This window comes from Solanum dulcamara, chromosome 1, assembly GCF_947179165.1.
Source record: "Solanum dulcamara chromosome 1, daSolDulc1.2, whole genome shotgun sequence".
NCBI lineage: Eukaryota > Viridiplantae > Streptophyta > Magnoliopsida > Solanales > Solanaceae > Solanum > Solanum dulcamara.
The window spans coordinates 88,767,578-88,785,072 of NC_077237.1; the positions used below are offsets into that span (position 1 = coordinate 88,767,578).

Sequence of the window (17,495 nt, forward strand, 5' to 3'; positions counted from 1 at the left end):
TGTGTTTGGATTCTTACACTAGTTCTCATGGTAGAAGTGGTTTCTATATTCCTTGAAAGAAACAAATTGTAATAGTGTTTGTCATTTGCTGGCAATACAGTATTACATCTTCATGGTATGGATCTGAATCATTTAGATATTAGCTTGTGAAGTGCATTCTATTTCCATTCATAATCATTTATTAACGGTTATTCGGTTAATAGCTTCGAATCATTCAGATCTTATACCTTAAGACTTCATTTAAAGAATAATGTACCATTACCACTATTCTATACATTAAATTATCATTGTAAACCACTTCTACAACTTGCCACCACTACAAAGTATCTCTGCTATTAGCTTCTGTTGCATAATCATCATCATCAACTATCATTGTATCACCGACAACTTTAATTGTTGGTCACAATTACCAGTAGCCGCAACTACCTAAGTTAATTGGACGCAATGACTATCCAACTATTACCAATCACCTCTACGAACTAGCTTCGATTACTGAATGATCAACACTAATCACCTCTGTGATCAATCACTAGCATTAGCTACACTGCACTACAATCACTACTGCACAATCACCATCAACCACAATCCATCATCTTAGACTTTATACGAGAACGGCCACCATCAGCTTGGGCTAACAATTAACATTTACGATAAATAATAAATAGAAAGATAAAAAGAAGAGTCGCTTCATTTGACAAAAAATCATCACTACTTGACAACATCGTAAATTAGATATGTATATTATTTTATCTAAAATTCAATATTTTTATTAGTTCTTAATATAAATTATGAATATTTAGACACTGAGAAAACTAACAATTTTAATTGTTTAGTATTCAAATTTAATTATAATATTTTAATATATATTCATATTTAAACATCTTTTTCTTGTTAAAAGACAAATGGCGCCATAATCTGATTTGAGATTCAGAAAATACCTAAGAAAGAAAACATCATTGAATGGAAAAGTAATTTGAATGATTTTAGTGTATTTCAAATTAGATTATATTGTCTCTGAGTTGGATTCACAAAATCAAATACGTATATATTTTGAAGGTTATTTACTTTTATTATAACAGTTTTAGACGTACTCCTCTATTTTAAATTATATCACTTATACCCCTTATATTTAAAACTAAGTAATTGAAATATAATTATTAAAACATAGATTAAAATTATAAATAAATAGTTTTTAATGTAATTTTATGATAATAGGAAGTAGAAGAATAAATACACACGCTAAAATAAATATGAGAAATTCAACAACATACCCGAGTAATTTCACGAATGAAGTCTGAAAAGAGTAGTATATACACAATATTACCCCTTCCTTGCGAAGGTAGAGAAATTGAAAAAATTCCCGAGAAATTCATGTTTAAAATATAGAAAAATTATTACTAATAATTGATATATCTTATTAAATAATTTGTATTCATTTCTTATTTATATATTTCAAAAGGTACACGTTTTATTTGAAAAACAAATGTTCTCTATTTTAATCAAATACGTGAATAAAGATATTCAACAATTTCTTTTATCTTCTTTATTAAAATAAATACATAAATATAATATAAGTGTATAATTTAAAACTATAAGAGATATATATGAAATTGAGTCATCGTACATGTACATTTAATAAATACTTAATAGAAAATTAGAGAAAAAGAAAATATCCCAAAAGGAAAAAAAAAGGTTTGGAAGTCAAAGTTTAGTAGTAGAATAGAAGTAGGGGTCTTTTTATTTTTCTCCAAAAATAAAATAAAATTAGTTACAGAAGAGCCATTTATCTGCCATTGTTATTCACGCTGCTACTGATTTCTTCTTCTTTATCTGCGATGGTGAGCAGCCAAATTATGCCTTTTCTTATTTTCAGCTTTGATTTCAGTCTTTTTTGTTGTTTTATGTTTAAAGTTTCAATCTTTTTTGCTTTATGTTTCAGCTAAATTTTCAGTCTTTTTTGACGTGTGTTTCAATTCCCACTCATGAAATTGTATAGGTTTTGTTAATTGAGTTATGTTATATCTGTATATATGCATTTGGGATTTGTGGGTATTCAAAATCTTGGTTTTTGATGTAATCATTGAGGTGAACAATCTAGCAGTCAATCAAGTTATGCCCTTTCTTTGATTTTTCAGTCTTTTCTTTGCTATATGTTTCAAGATTCATTCTTTTTTGCTATATGTTTCAATTCCCACTCATGGAATTGTATAAGTTTTGGCTCACCTCTGGGGTACTGTGCAATAAGAATGTTTCGTCAAGGCTTAAAGGTAAGTTTTACAGTGTGGTGGTTAGACCAACACTATTGTATGGGGCTCAATGCTGTCCAGTCAAGAATATGCATGTTCAGAATATGAATGAGGATGCTCACATAGATGTGTGGGCATACTAGGAGATATATAATTAGGAACCAAGTTATACAGGACAAGGTGGGAGTGACCCTCATGGTGGACAAAATGAGGAAATGAGGTTGAGATGGTTCGGACAAGGAGGTGCAAGGATGCACTAGTGAGGAGGCGTGAGAGGTTAGTTATAGAAGGAGTTAGGAGAGGTAGCGGTAGGCCAAAGAAGAACTGGAGGGAGGTGATTAGACAAGACATGACACAACTTGAAGACATGACTCCTAGATTAAAAGGCAGGGAAGTCGAGAATTAGAGTAGAAGGGTAGTGGGTATTCGAGTGTTGTCGTACTTGATTTATAGTTTTTTTTTCTCCAATGTGTATTAATAGCTGTTGCTACACTTGTTTTGTACATTTTTGTTTTGTTCTCTCGTCTTCTTTCTTACTTTCGTGCATTATTTGTATTTTTTTGGTTTGCTCTCGCTCGGCTCGCTCCCGCCTGTCTTCTTCCCACTGTAGTGAAAGATCTTTTTCTTCACCATAGCAGGGGGAGGGTCTATTGAAAGCAACCTCTCTACCCTACAAAGGTAGAAGGAGGTTCTGCTTACATGCTACCTCCCCGGACCCTACTTGTGGGATTACTTTGGGTATGTTGTCGTTGTTGGGTTTTTGGGTATCCAAAATCTTGGATTTTAATGGAATTATTGAAGGTGAATTACCTTGCCTGAAAGCTTAGCAGTTAGCAGAAAACATTGGTTTATTTGTTAATTATATCTTCAATACACAGTGTGTAGGCAAGATTTTTACCAATAAGGTTCATCATCTACTATATACATAAACCCAGGTTCATCATCTACTGTATACATAATAAAGGGGGTTTGTCTTTTCCGCCCCTCTAGCTCTTCCCCTGTCAATACGTGTCATGTGATTCTTTTTTTGGGGCCGTATCACCTCCTTTAAAAGCTTAGCAGCTAGGGTGCCCTTCTATTTACTTAATTGTGTTTTTAATGTCCCATCACTTGATTCCTTTTCTTGGACCACAAGTGTATGTCTTAAAGTTAGCAATTAGAGAGATTATACTTGTGCTTATTTATTTATTTACTTATACTGAATGTGACCAGGAGGTCACGGGTTCAAGCCTTGAAAACAGCCTCTGGCAGAAATGCAAGGCAAGGCTGCGTACAATAGACCCTTGTGGTCAGGCCCTTCCCCGGACCCCGCGCATAGCGGGAGCTTTAGTGCACCGGGCTGCCCTTTTTTACTTATACTGAATGTGAATCCCCTAGAAGCACACATGTTGACGGGAATCTTCTCAACTGTATCGACGGGAATCCCCTCAACTGTGGCTTATATATTAGTAGTAATTTATTTATTTAGTTTTGTCTTCAATGTTCTTTTCTTGAGCCAAGTATGTAGATATACTTTTTATTAATGGGTAGCCGTGAGATTCCAACTTGCTTTCCCGTACCATGTTATTGTGTAGTCACTCCATCAAAAAGTTTAAGTTATAAGAGAAGGCTTGCTTTATTTATTTAGTTATGTCTTTGACATAAGTTATGATGGATGGTTATTGTTATTTAAAGTGATCTTTCAGTTGGATGTTTTTTTATAATTTCAGATGCTGTGTGAGTGTAAACTTTCAATAGCTTAGTTATCTTTAATATTTTTAGTAAAGAACATACATTGGCACAATTATGAAGTTGCACCTTTGGTTACATGCAGGTCACGTGTTCAATGCGTGGAAACAGCCTCCTCGCATAAATCCAAAGGGAAGGTTGCAGATTATATATGCCCACACTTCTACCCTGGGGAGTATTTCATTTCATGTACGGTGGTAGGCCTTCCTTTTTTTTTTTTTTTGGTACAAGTATTTTTTGACAACTTACATTGATTATATTCCTTTTCTCCTGCCTCTAATCATTTTTTCAGAAGATGTCTTGATAATGGAATTTAAGAAGCTTCAAGAAAGGTAGTAACTGATTTATTCGTCTGTGGATGTGGGGATAAGTAGGGGATAGGAGTGAAGTTGTTTCTCTGATCTATTTGCTAGTAAGTCTGAATCCCATTAAAATGGTGCGACGGGGATTGGAGGGCTGTGATATTTTGTTTGATATATCCCGTTTAGGGAGAAAGAGGGCACACTCTTGGAATAAGGAGTCAGAGTCTGAAAATAGTGATATTTTTCGTCTCAAAAGGCAGATTAGAAAAACTAAGAATATGGATGAAGATTATGTACAGTATTTGATGCTTCTCCTTGACTACGATGAAGAGTCTAAGTGTTACACAAATGAAGGCGGAAATGAAGGTCCCGCTGTTGCTAAAGATAGGCTTTATCACGACATGGATGAGGATGTGAATGAGTATGAGGATGATGAAGACGAGGATGAGGATATTGATCCAGAATACAAGAAGTTTTTGGCTAATGCTAAACCAAATGGGAACTCATATATGGTTAAAATTGATAGAAGTGTTGGGTTTCCTGTGTTTGTAGAGTTTGAGAAAGATGATGGATCTGATGCAGGGTTCGAATATTTAGGACAGAGAAAACACCAGGATTCTGGGGATGAGAAGGATTTTGGTAATGTCAGTTGCAAAGATAAAGTACAAAGTCAGCCATTTTCAAGAATTGTCCTGGAAAATGATGATAATAGATCTGCAGGAGACACCAATGTCATATTTGAGCCTTCTGATCCTGTTACTCCGATGGAAAAAGGGCTGACGAGCAAGAAGCTTAGCTTGGGGGAGAATGGTGAATGCAAGAGGCGTCGGAAGGGTGAGATGAAGAATAGGTCAAATAAGGAGCAGAAGAAAAAGAGAGGGAGACCAGCTAAAGTTACTACAAAAGAAGAGGGAGCTGATATAGATGAAGACTATTCCTATCTTCTGGAGAAATTTATATGTAAGAATTGGAGCACAACAACCTCATTTATGAGGAAATATAATCTAAAAAGGAAGAAATCATCAACAAATGTCCTGGAAAATGATAGTAATATATCTGTGGGAGACATCAATATGACACATGAGCCTTCTGATCCTCTATCTCCAAAGAAAAAGAAGAAAAAGGGGCTTATGAGCCAGAAAAATAGCACGAAGGGAAATGATACATCCAAGAGGCAGGGAAAGGGTGAGAAAAGGAAAAGATCAAACGAAAAGCAGACGGCGAGAAAAGGGAGAAAATTAGCAGTTGTCCCTTTAAACGAAGATGTAGCCGGGAGAAAATCAGTAGATGTCACTGTCAAAGAAGAGAGAGCTGATGTTGATGAAGCCTCATTTAAAAGTGGCAACAGTTTTGAACGCGAGGCTGCTGACGAAGATCTTCAAATAGTTGTCAATGATAATTGTACATTTGGAAAGGAAGGAGGTTCTAATATCGTGGAAGCTTCTTTAGCAAAACACTGTGAAAATGTATGACCATTCTCTGCTTCTCCTCCTCAATTTATTTTATCCTCCCTACACCTGATTTCTTTCTTAGTTAATTTGAAGTTTTGGAGTATATTCTGTTGTGATGCTTATATATTGATGATACAATGAATATTTAAGGTTGAGGATAGCTTCCCAAGGAAAACTGTGCGTTCTGATTTTTGGTACAATGTCAAGGCTCTTCTCGAGAGGCCTTACGATCAGAAGGAATATATCGGATTGTGGAAAGCTGTCAAAAGTAGAAAGCCTACTCTAAAGGATATGGACTTGCGTAACGGGAAATTTTACTCGTCGAGGCGGTTGGGAAAATCATATTTGGATCATTATAAAGGTGAGCTAAACATCTTAAATATTTTCTGCATTGATGATATGGTTTTCTATACGTTTCAAAGTGGTGTTACTCCTCCTTGCCTGGTTCCAATTGTGCATGTCAACCAATGTCTTGTCCATAGACGTTCTGACTTTTTCGAACATTTGTAAATTTGTTCATCAAATGGTTGTAATCAGTCACTGAACTCAATCCCTCCTGACGTATACATATTATTATGTTAATTTTCTTTTCGATAAGGAATTCTTGTGTTGATTTTCCTTTCTAAAATTTTAAAACAATTTAAATTCTTCAGCCCCTGAACTTCATTATAAAATTTCTCAGTTGCTATTGCAAGATTTTATGTCAACTGAAAAGAAGAACAAATATAAAAATGTATTAAGAAGTTGACATAGTTATTTGAAAAAATACCAACCAAAAGTAAGTGTAGGTTTTTTTAAACTAAGGTGTTTCTTTTAAGATTCAAATTACTGCAAGATTTGTGGAACCCTTTTCAATTCTTCCGTTTGCATAAGTTTACTCTCTCGCTCTAGCTAAGTTGTGGAATTATTCTTGACTATTGTTTCAGAGTCAGACCTGAAACAACCAATAGGTTAATATTGAGTTAATTACACTGAACAACCTTGTAATATGTCTCAATTTCAGATACATCCCCTGTATTTTGAAATGAAACACGTATAATCCCTATATTATTGAAATTCTATACTTACACCCCCTATGAGGTATATCCATCACTAACAACAACAACAAACCCAATGTTTGCCCCTTCCTTGAGAAGGTATAGTGGATGCTTCCGAGACCCTCGGCCGTATCCATAACTAAGTGTATTAAATTATATTTATTAGTAACATATTAAAATTATAAATAAAAAAGTTTTATGCATGAAATTTTTTGAAAAATAGGATTACCATTTTGTTAAATAATCAGTATGCGCTATCGATTAAAAAGAGAATATTCATTTTTTGAAATATATATCTTTTGAAACTCTTAAATAAGAAATGAAGACAAATTACTTAATGCTATGTAGTTAGTGATGGTCATTAATAAACATTATTTCAAATTGGATGTTCATATCTTATGCATGCAGGGGCGGAGTCACCTTGTGTTCAGGGGGTTCATATGAACTCCCTTCGGTGGAAAGTTATAGTGTTATACTATTTATACATGGTTAAAATAATTATATATATATATATATATATATATAGTAGATGTCGAACCTCCTTTAGCTACTTTGTGTATTTACCTCTTAAGATTTTGAACCCTCTTAATGAAAATCCTAGCTCTGCCACTATATGCATGAACCGGCTAAAATAATTGTCATTCTAAAGTGAGGTTACTGTTGTAAATGGTGCACTTAAAAAGCGCTAAAGCCCTAAAAAGTGAGGTGCTAAACACGTTCAGCGCTTTGCCTCGTTTAGCGGGCACTTCAGTGTCATCATCAAGGCTCTAAGATATATTTTTCTTGCCAATGAGCGTAATTCTTGACATTTCACTTTGTCGTATCCCCCCCCCCCCACCACCTTTGTCCATATATTTGTTTTCATACTTATAGTTATTAGTCTTGGACTACTTATTTGTATGTTTCTCTATTTGCACCTATCTTCGTTAAAGCCCATGTTTTATTTGAGCTTAAAGCTCCAACATACCTTAGAGTTTTTAGTTTTTTTTTTTTTTTTTTTTTCCGCCTAATTTTGCCATTTTGATTCACTAAACATATATATATTGATAGAGGAAGCTTCTTTTCTCACTTTCCTTAGTTTGATTAAATTTGTTCAAAAGTTAATTCCATCTAACCATGCTTTACCTTCACTTCAATTTTCTTGGCCGCTTTTTCTTTGTATTCTCTGCAGTTTTGTGCTATAAACAGCATTTGACTCTGTGCTTCTGTTAATTGTTATTTAGGTTTCACTGCAAAGGCATTATGTATTGATTGTCCACTTTAAACTTGCAGACCTTCATGAAAAACTTAAAGAAGTTGACAATGACAACATAAAACAGCTAACCATCTTGCGCGGCTTTTTCTTCTGGTTACAGGTGAGTTGCTCATATTTTGAATAATGAATTGTGTAATGCGTTCCTTTGGCTGGACTTCTTGGCCGCCTACATATGTTCGCCATGTCTACAGTATACATCATCATCTCCTTTTTTGATAGGTAGCACATGTCTCTCGTCACTTTACCTCGTGCCCTCGTCATAGCAACATCCTCTACACCCCCTACAGGGTCCATTATTTTTCTACTTATTGCATTAGTCACATCTATTTTGACTCCCCCCATCCCACCCCAACACACACACACGTGTGCGAACCCCCTTGGGAAGGTTCTAGAAGGCCGCCCATCTGGAGGCATAGAAGCTTTCATGCTTAGTGATCTTGGGAATACATTTACATTGACTTACGGAATAACTGATCAATATAGAAAGAAATTGTTTTATGGAATCCGTTTTAAATACACAGCTTTACTGTACTTCACAATTATATAAATGCTAGTCCAGTTCTGGAGAAGCAATTATAACCTAATCCTTTTATTAATATTAAGTAGCATGTTATATTCATCTGACATCAATAAGTAATTTTGTTTAGTCGAAATCCATCTTGAGTTGTCTCATTTGACTTCATGAGTGCACTTACTCTAGCTTATTTCCATACTTTTTTGTTTTTTAGGCTAGCTCCTTAGGCTGAGTGTTGCACAATGTAATGGAGCTAACATTGAATATTTCTGTAATTTTGCATCTTCTTGATGCCAGCAAACAACTTCATAAAAAAAACGTAATGATCAGATCGGTTGATGCATCCACCAGTGACAGTATAAATGAAGCAGCCCATGGAGTACTTTTGTAGCCAAAGCCAGATTCATCACCCTGGATATTTGTCAAGATAATCAATTTTAGTAACTTAATATGTGAGCAAATAAGTTGGCATTATTGTTTATTAAATTTTAATTTATGTAAACATTCAGTATGCTGATATGTTTCGGACACAACCTCTCTACCTTTGTCATGGCTGATATGTGGGATTATACTGGGTTTGTCATTGCTTTTGGCATCTTGTCTGACTTTTTATTTTACCTATATTTAGACTTTCTTGTGACTCACAGAAGAAAAATGTTTTGGTGATTGATAACTTGATCCAATTGAAGCTAACCTTTTTGGTTTCCGTTTCCAATTGAAGCTTTTAAAACAACTTAAATTTCATATTCACATGCTGGTTGGGTGCAACTATTATAAGAGTGACTTGAGCATTGATCTCATTCGTCTAGTCTGAGGAATGTCGTTATGAGGGATTGAGGAGACATAAATTCTGTACTTTCATTTAAACAGCAATTACAATAATCCAGTATTTGAGACAATATCTCCGCGTCTTACTATGTTCTGTTCATTACATATTTAGTACTTTGCACAAATTTAGTTTTACAACATAAACTCCATGATTGTTCTTCTGTGGTTGCTAGAATCTCACACAGAAAGGAGCCTTCAGGCCTTGGACTGATCCGGATTGGCTCTCATTGGTTGATAATTCTACTGTTCCAATGCTTACTTCCTAAGAATAATCAAGCCGGGACAAATTGGTGAAAAATGCTACTAAAGTATGCTATGCTGAAGTCAGAAATTATACAGTGCGTTGTCCATTTTGTTAGTGGATTATCTTGCTATCTTTTTTTCTTTTCTTGGCTGATAACATTGTAGTACTCTTTTGAAAGATTTTAAACTGGCTGTTGTTGATTTACCTGAAGTTACTTCTTTACAAAGGATGTAAAGGGGATTGAAGTTACTCTATGCAAAGAGATTTTTGGTTGATATCTTCATCTACTTGTGTTTTGTGTTTGCTATGTACTGCTTTCCTCATTAGCTATCATGTTTTCTTCACTATCGTTTTCCCTTCTCATAACTACTTTGATTTGCTGCACTTGAGCAGCCGAGGGTCCTTTAGAAACAACCTCTCTACCTCCACGAGGTAGGGGTAAGGTCTGCGTACACTCTACCCTTTCCAGACCCCACTTTATGTGATTTCATTGGGCAAGTTGTTGTTGTTATCTTCATCTACGTGTGTCTTATTTCTTCTTCTTTCCTTTTTACTCTGTCTTGTTACCTGTTTACATTCCCTTAATGTCGCCTTCTGAAAACAATGCAAATGGTGTGGGCAAAAGAGACCTTCCTTTTGTGCATGTCGAGACAATAAGACTTTACGTGCACCAGGGCCTTTGCCAAAAGAAAAATATCAATCTGGTATGTGTAGATGTTGTAACTGAGTATTTTGGTATGCAGATTTTGGAAGCTTTTCCTTTATTTGGGCTGTCATTTTCTCATTTCCCTTGCCAGAAAGAGGTAAAAATTAGAAGGAAATTAAAGCAAAGAAAGCTCATGGTAAAGTAACGATTCATATAATCAACTTCAACTTATTTGAAACTGAGACGTAATTATTGTATAGTAAACTGCAATGTATCTAGGGGTGTGCAAAAATCGAATCGAAAAAAATATTATTGGGTTATTGCTATTGGTTATTGGGTTAATGGGTTTTTAATGATTTTATAAAAAAAATTATCGGGTTATTGGTTCGATATTGATTTTTAATATTGGGTTATTGGGTAAACCGATAACCCAAGACAATAGTAATGCACTAAATTACTCCTAAATAAATATTAAATATTAATATCAATACCTTATTGGTTATTACCTTTGTCCTTTATAGCCTTCAATTCACATTATTGTCCAAGTTCTTTTATTTCTGTTGCACTTGTAGAGTTCTTTTCATGTTAGTCACTATTGTTTCTATTTTATGAGCATTTCATAAAGTTTTATTATTGTCTTGTCGCGCCAAATTATTGGAGAAGTCATATAATTATTTTATGAACATTTTCTTATGGGGTAAACCGAAAATCGAACCGTTAAGGACAAAAACCGATTAAAAATATCTTATTGGTTTGTTATTGGTTTAGCATATTTCAAAATCGAAAACCGATAATACATAAAATCGAACCGAACCGACCGATTCACACCCCTAAATGTGTCTCTGTTAGGAACCTTTATTGAGTCAATTCTCCAAACTTTCTAGCATTAGAAGTTGCACTTTGTTAAGAAAACTTCTCCATCATTTCACTACTTGTTACACTAAGATATTTTTTGGGGGCAAAGTTAAGCGCGACTACTCTCTCTCTTATAACGGTCATGTCCTACTCCGCTTGCATGCGTCTCAACTAATCTACTGAGTACCTATTACTCACCACCAACACATGCATCAGGTAACATTGGGTATCACGACTTAGTGTGACTGATTTTGACCACTTACCTAAAGGGTACAAGGCCAACATATATTTAATAAAGACAATTTGGATGAGTGTGATCGAAAACAAATGGCTAAACACAGAGAAATAAAAACAAACCAATGAAAAGGAAAGTAACAAGATAACAAAAATATATGAAAATTGCTAGGTATAGCTATTGTTTCCCACAAACGAGGGAGTGGTTCATATAGGCCTTTTTATCATCTTATCTTTTCACAAATTCTTTCTCAACCTCATACACTAAATTAAATGTTTGTGTGGTCATGTATAAACCTCTTGTGAAATAAAAAGAATTTATGCATTTTCACTTTTTATTTTTCATCACTAGGTGTTCTCTAGTCATCTTGATAAGCTCTTTGATTTTTTTCTCCACCTATTATATTTGAATCATGTACTCGCTCGATCTCAATTTACGTGATATGTTTTAACTGAGTATAAAATTTAAGAAAGAAAGAACCATTATTAAAATTTGTAATTTAAAACAAATTATGAATATTCTTATCTAGATAAAAGTAAAATTAAATTTTTTAATTTAATGTAAATATCGAGTGCGACTAAGCAGATATGTGAGGAAGAGAGGAGACGTGTGGTGCTTTGCTATACCCTCAAATTGTAGAGAGGACCACTTTTGGACTATTCTCATAACATTAATTACTTTCTTTCCATATTATTTGTTATTTTGGAAAATATTTTTAAAAAAAATTATTCGACGTCTAATATATATATATATATATATATATATATAAATTCTATCACGTATAATTAAAGTTTTCTTTTCATACTTGTGTTATATTCCCTTTATTTGAGCCGATGATCTATCGGAAATGATCTCTCTAACTTTACAAGATAGGAGCAAGATTGTATACACATCATCCTCCCTATACCTTACTTGTGAGATTATACTAAGTATGTTATTGTTGTTGTACGTATAATTAAAATGCAATCGCTTGAAAATAAGAAAACTATTTTATGATAAATAAGTTATTAATAATAGAATGATCTTTTATCTTTAAATATTTGAGACCAAAATTATGGTTTTTTTAGAAGAAAGTAAACAAAAAATTAAAATTAAAATTGGACAATCAAAATTCATAATTTTTTAAGCCACAGGATTAGCATCCACGTAAGTCACTTATCTGCCACGTCAACTACAATATGGGACCCACATAGAAAGGTTGAGTGGTATAAGAGTTTGTATTTGTTGCTTTGGACTTTTCATATTTCCCCTTGGCTTTGATTCTCTGCTCTTCTCTGAGCCTGTTATAGTTATTAACTGCATTTCAGGTACATAGTCTCTTCAAATTTCACCTATTATATTTATGCATGTGTACTTACGAGTTTATGTTTTATGCACTAACGTGATAATTGTTAATTTGATCTACAACGAGTTGCGTAGTCTCATGATATAGAATGAAAGGTAGTCAGTTGAACATCCTTCGTCGAGAAATTGTATTGAGTGCTTTTTACGAGTTTATGTTATGTGTACTTAGAGGTTGGCTATGGTGAGTATGAGGAGAGGTAGAAGTAGGACGAAGAAGTATTGAGGATAAGTGTTTGCAGGTTATCGAGAACATGACTCTAGATAAGAGATATGGTGGTTGAGAATCAGGGTAAAAGATTAGTAGGTAGTTGAACGCTGTTTAGTTTCCCTTATTAGTACTGTTATTATTACTCTCCTATTTTGTTCTTACTTGTTTTTCCTTTGCTTCGGTTATTGTAATATATATTGTTGCTATTGTTCTCTTCTTCATTATGTTCAGGATGACTCCTTCACTAGTATGCTTTCTTTTTGTACTTGAATTTGTTATGCTTTATTTTAGTCGAGTGTCTATCGAAAACGGACTCTCTACCTTCACAATATACGTAGGGGTAAGACTGTGTATACACAACCCTCCCGGACCCCACTTATGGAATTATACTGGGTTTGTTATTGTTGTTTATGCTATGTGCACTTATGAGGGTAAATGTTAGTCACATACAGCAACAAGTTGAGTATGATATCTTACAAAATAGAGTTATAACACGCTATAACCGGTTGAGTTGAGAATGTTGATAGTGTAAAATTTCTTGCTATCGGGTATATAACTTAAACTCATATTATACATATATGTTATTGTATAACTCGTGCCATCTCGTTTTATGTGATAGTGTTTGACCGGATATAATATGTTAATTTTATATTACTTTAGCACGGTAGGTGAAGAAATACTAAACAAAGTTTAATCCAAAAATAAACAGGATTCTTGAAAGGTTAGGGTGTATGGAATAGTAAAATTAGTGAATTTAAAAAATTATGTTCACAGAATTTAATTATTGATAATTTTACACCCTTCTCATTTCTTTGACATTTTCCTAACTAATTACCTAACATCTAGCTGATATTATGGAAAGTGTTTAACTGAGTCAGTTATTAGTGGGGAAAAATTGAGTTTTTTCTTTGTTGAAATTAAAGGAGAAACAGAAAACTAAATGTTGATTATAGGGTGTGGCTAGCGGTCAATGAAGTGAGTGAAAACTATAGAAAACCACGGTTCAAAGTTTGAACCGATGGAATAGTCGAAGTGCGCACAAGCTGGCTCAGACACCACTTTTATAAGAAAAAACATATTTGTTTAGTGTCTCGTTCTAGCTATACAAGTGGTATAACATTTGTTTTTCTTGTTCCTAGTTGGCTTCTTGCTTTGGTTTGTAGAAATTGTGTAGTAATTGGAGTTTTTTTTTGTGTGTGGACATATTGAAGGCATAACGTGAACTGTTAAGGGGAGAAAATGGACTATGTTAATGGACCTGGAAGGAACCATTTGTTTGTTCCGGGACCTGTTAATATCCCGGAACAAGTTCTCCGTGCTATGAACAGGAACAATGAAGATTACAGGTCCCCGGCTGTTCCAGCTCTCACAAAGACCTTGCTTGAGGATGTGAAGAAGATTTTCAAGACTACTAGTGGAACTCCATTTCTGTTCCCAACTACAGGTATAACAATACGTTGGCCGGTGTCTTACTCTTTATATATATCGTCTTGTTATTTGCATCCAAATGAGTTTGGTTTGGTATATGTTGCCACTTATTTCAATTTTACAGACAGGGGAAATACAAGTTGAGTAGGTTTAGTCGTCTTGATTGTCCACCTTGGAGTTAAAAATGACGAGATACGATCTTTTTTTAGTATTAGGATGAATCTTTTGCTCGGAAAATAGGACAAAATAGAAGAAAAAGATCTATATAGGCTATACAAATCAGTTGAGATTAACTCTTAGTTATGTTAGTAGTTTTGGTTTAGGTCCAATAGTCTAAAGGACTCGTTTAGTCCTGTCAGAGATTTATTTGTCATATAGCCGACCTCAACTTGCTTGTGATTGAGGCATAGTCATTCGGTTGTTGTATTTCGATGAATCTTTTCAAATTGATCTTGTCCATCTTCTGTTATAACAATAAACAAAAGGTGATGGCTTTGCAGTAATATCTGCAACATCATCGATGAACATAATTTTAAGTAGTTTTTGAATTTCTTGTGGCTCAACTGTCGAATTTGTGATGGCCAAACTTCATATTGTTTCCGAGTGGCAGGTACTGGTGCATGGGAAAGTGCACTCACGAACACGTTGTCTCCTGGTGATAGAACTGTATCGTTCCTCATCGGTCAGTTCAGTCTGCTTTGGATTGATCAACAGAAACGCCTAAACTTTGACGTTGATGTCGTTGAGAGTGATTGGGGCCAAGGTGCAAATCTTGAGGTTTTGGCCTCGAAAATTGCAGAAGATAAGTCGCATACCATCAAGGCGATTTGCATTGTGCATAATGAGACAGCCACTGGAGTTACCAACAACTTGGCTACTGTAAGGAAAATACTCGGTAATGTATCTAAACTGTGGCATTTTTTCTTCGAAAAAGTGAATTCAGATAACGAAAAGTATGTATGAAATTCACACTCTCTGAAGTTTCGTATTTGTTTCTGTCGATGCCTACCAGATCACTACCAGCATCCTGCCCTCTTCCTTGTTGATGGAGTGTCCTCAATTTGTGCACTCGATTTTCGCATGGATGAATGGGGTGTAGACGTGGCACTTACTGGTTCCCAAAAAGCACTTTCACTCCCCACCGGGCTCGGGATAGTCTGTGCTAGCCCCAAGGCACTTGAGGCCAGTAAAACTGCAAAATCAGTGAGAGTTTTTTTCGACTGGAGCGATTACCTTAAGTTCTACAAGCTGGGAACTTATTGGCCGTATACTCCTTCCATCCAACTTTTGTATGGTCTGAGAGCAGCTCTCGACCTTCTTTTCGAGGAAGGCCTCGATAATGTGATTGCAAGACACGCTCGTCTTGGTAAAGCAACAAGGTAAAAGTACAAACCTCTGTTACTAAATAAAGAGGAAGGACCAAAAGCTCAATATGCTATACATCAATTACATACTTTTTAACTTCACATTTTACCCTTAATGACATGTTCTTATAGTCACACAAATTTCATTGCTTATTTAAGACCACACGTATTAAAACTCTTTCTTAAATTCTGCGCCCACTCAAACAGTGTCATATAAAAAGATTCGGTCTTGAAATGGAGAAATGATACATATTTCTTTTGACCGAGAATGCAGACTTGCTGTGGAGGCATGGGGCTTGAAGAACTGCACTCAGAAGGAGGAATGGTTCAGTGATACAGTCACAGCCGTTGTTGTTCCTCCACACATCGAGAGTTCTGAAATCGTGAAAAGGGCATGGAAGCGATACAACTTAAGCTTAGGTCTCGGCCTAAACAAAGTTGCAGGAAAGGTTTTCAGAATAGGACATCTTGGAAACTTGAATGAGGTAACATTCTCTTTATTGCAGATAACATGTCTTATTTTTATCGCGCATTTTGTGAAGACTAATAAAATGAAGATTACGCGATCTCATTCCTCGAGCACGTTAAGGCATTCAAGAGCATTTTTTTAAATAAAAATTCAGGATCATTTTTGTGTTATGTGACTGCTATTATGCATAAGCTTTTGGTTTGTTAGTCTATTGGCACCAGATACTCATAATCATCCAAGTTAAGGGCTGTTTCAACCAATGTTGCTCGGACTCTTAAAAAATGTCACTGGGAGTTTGGAGGATCCAACATGGGTGCGGCAACATTTGTAGAGAGTCTAAGCAACGTAGGTTTCAACTATATACTAACTAAGCTAAAATCATAACATCATCATCAAACAGTTAATTTATGTGCTATGAGTTCATATCTACAATAAATTTATGCTCCGCATCCAAGATAGTGGATTCAGATGAACCCGACATCAATACTCTGCATCCGCCTATGTTTTCAACCACTACTTGATACTCTTTCTTCATCTCTACTCAGAGGCGGAGCCATGATTTCAATAAGTACTAATAACTTGGTTTTAAATCTAACGTGTACATATTTAATGAATAAATTAACACATGAAATTCATCTGTTCAGTCAAACACCGTCACATAAAACGAATCGGATGAGTAATCCTTTTATGTTACTATTTTCGACACAGATGAGAATGCATGCTACAAAAGATAGGGTCGAGTTGATACATCAACCGTCTTTTTTTATTATTACATAATAATTCTTGTTTTTTTCCTTCTTGTAGTTGCAACTATTGGGATGTCTTGCTGGAGTTGAAATGGTACTTAAGGATATTGGTTATGCAGTGAAATTTGGTAGTGGAGTTGCGGCTGCTAGTGCTTTTCTGCAAAATTCCACTCCACTTATTCCATCAAGAATTTAATTCAATTATTATTATTATTGAAAGTATACAAAACCAATGCATGTAAATTATTCTCTTCATGTAACTTTTGTTTCAATGTTCAAATACTGGTTGAGAATACTTTTGTAAAATTGCAAAATTTCCTTCTTTCTTCTTTTTGATATATTCTTCTGATCTTTCTCGAAAGTCGATCACTAGTAGTCAATAGCTATTATCTTGACACCAAAGAAAAGTTCGACCCCATGCTAAATATTTTTTTACAGAGGAAGAGAGGTAAGCAAATGTCCAAATTATCAATTTAAAAAGAACAATATTTTCTTTCAAAATTCACTCTTGGAGTGACATCTATCTATATTAGAAATTTTCTAAATTCTATTTATTTAAACTTTCATGTAAGTTCAACTTTTGTTGTTTTTATCA

The 17,495-nt window shown here is 34.7% G+C and overlaps 2 protein-coding genes across 4 annotated transcripts; both read left to right on the plus strand.

Moving 5' to 3' along the window:
• Positions 1–1,732: 1,732 nt before the first annotated feature.
• Positions 1,733–9,888, plus strand: LOC129884158 (uncharacterized). Of its 3 annotated transcripts, none has more exons than XM_055958509.1 (6): positions 1,733–1,838; positions 4,060–4,171; positions 4,267–5,742; positions 5,878–6,088; positions 8,037–8,119; positions 9,535–9,888. In XM_055958509.1, the coding sequence occupies exons 3-6, from the start codon at positions 4,408–4,410 to the stop codon at positions 9,625–9,627; spliced, it is 1,722 nt and encodes a 573-aa protein (XP_055814484.1). In that variant the 5' UTR covers positions 1,733–1,838; positions 4,060–4,171; positions 4,267–4,407; the 3' UTR covers positions 9,628–9,888. The 3 variants fall into 3 exon arrangements, with proteins under 3 accessions (XP_055814484.1, XP_055814480.1, XP_055814487.1); XM_055958505.1 differs by having other exon boundaries at positions 4,060–4,163; XM_055958512.1 differs by lacking the exon at positions 9,535–9,888 and adding an exon at positions 8,831–9,508 and having other exon boundaries at positions 4,060–4,163.
• Positions 9,889–12,554: 2,666 nt separating this feature from the next.
• On the plus strand, positions 12,555–17,206 carry LOC129884201 (serine--glyoxylate aminotransferase). Its single transcript, XM_055958542.1, has 6 exons — positions 12,555–12,648; positions 14,105–14,337; positions 14,932–15,216; positions 15,334–15,700; positions 15,960–16,170; positions 16,959–17,206. The coding sequence occupies exons 2-6, from the start codon at positions 14,133–14,135 to the stop codon at positions 17,094–17,096; spliced, it is 1,206 nt and encodes a 401-aa protein (XP_055814517.1). The 5' UTR covers positions 12,555–12,648; positions 14,105–14,132; the 3' UTR covers positions 17,097–17,206.
• The last annotated feature ends 289 nt before the right edge of the window (positions 17,207–17,495 follow it).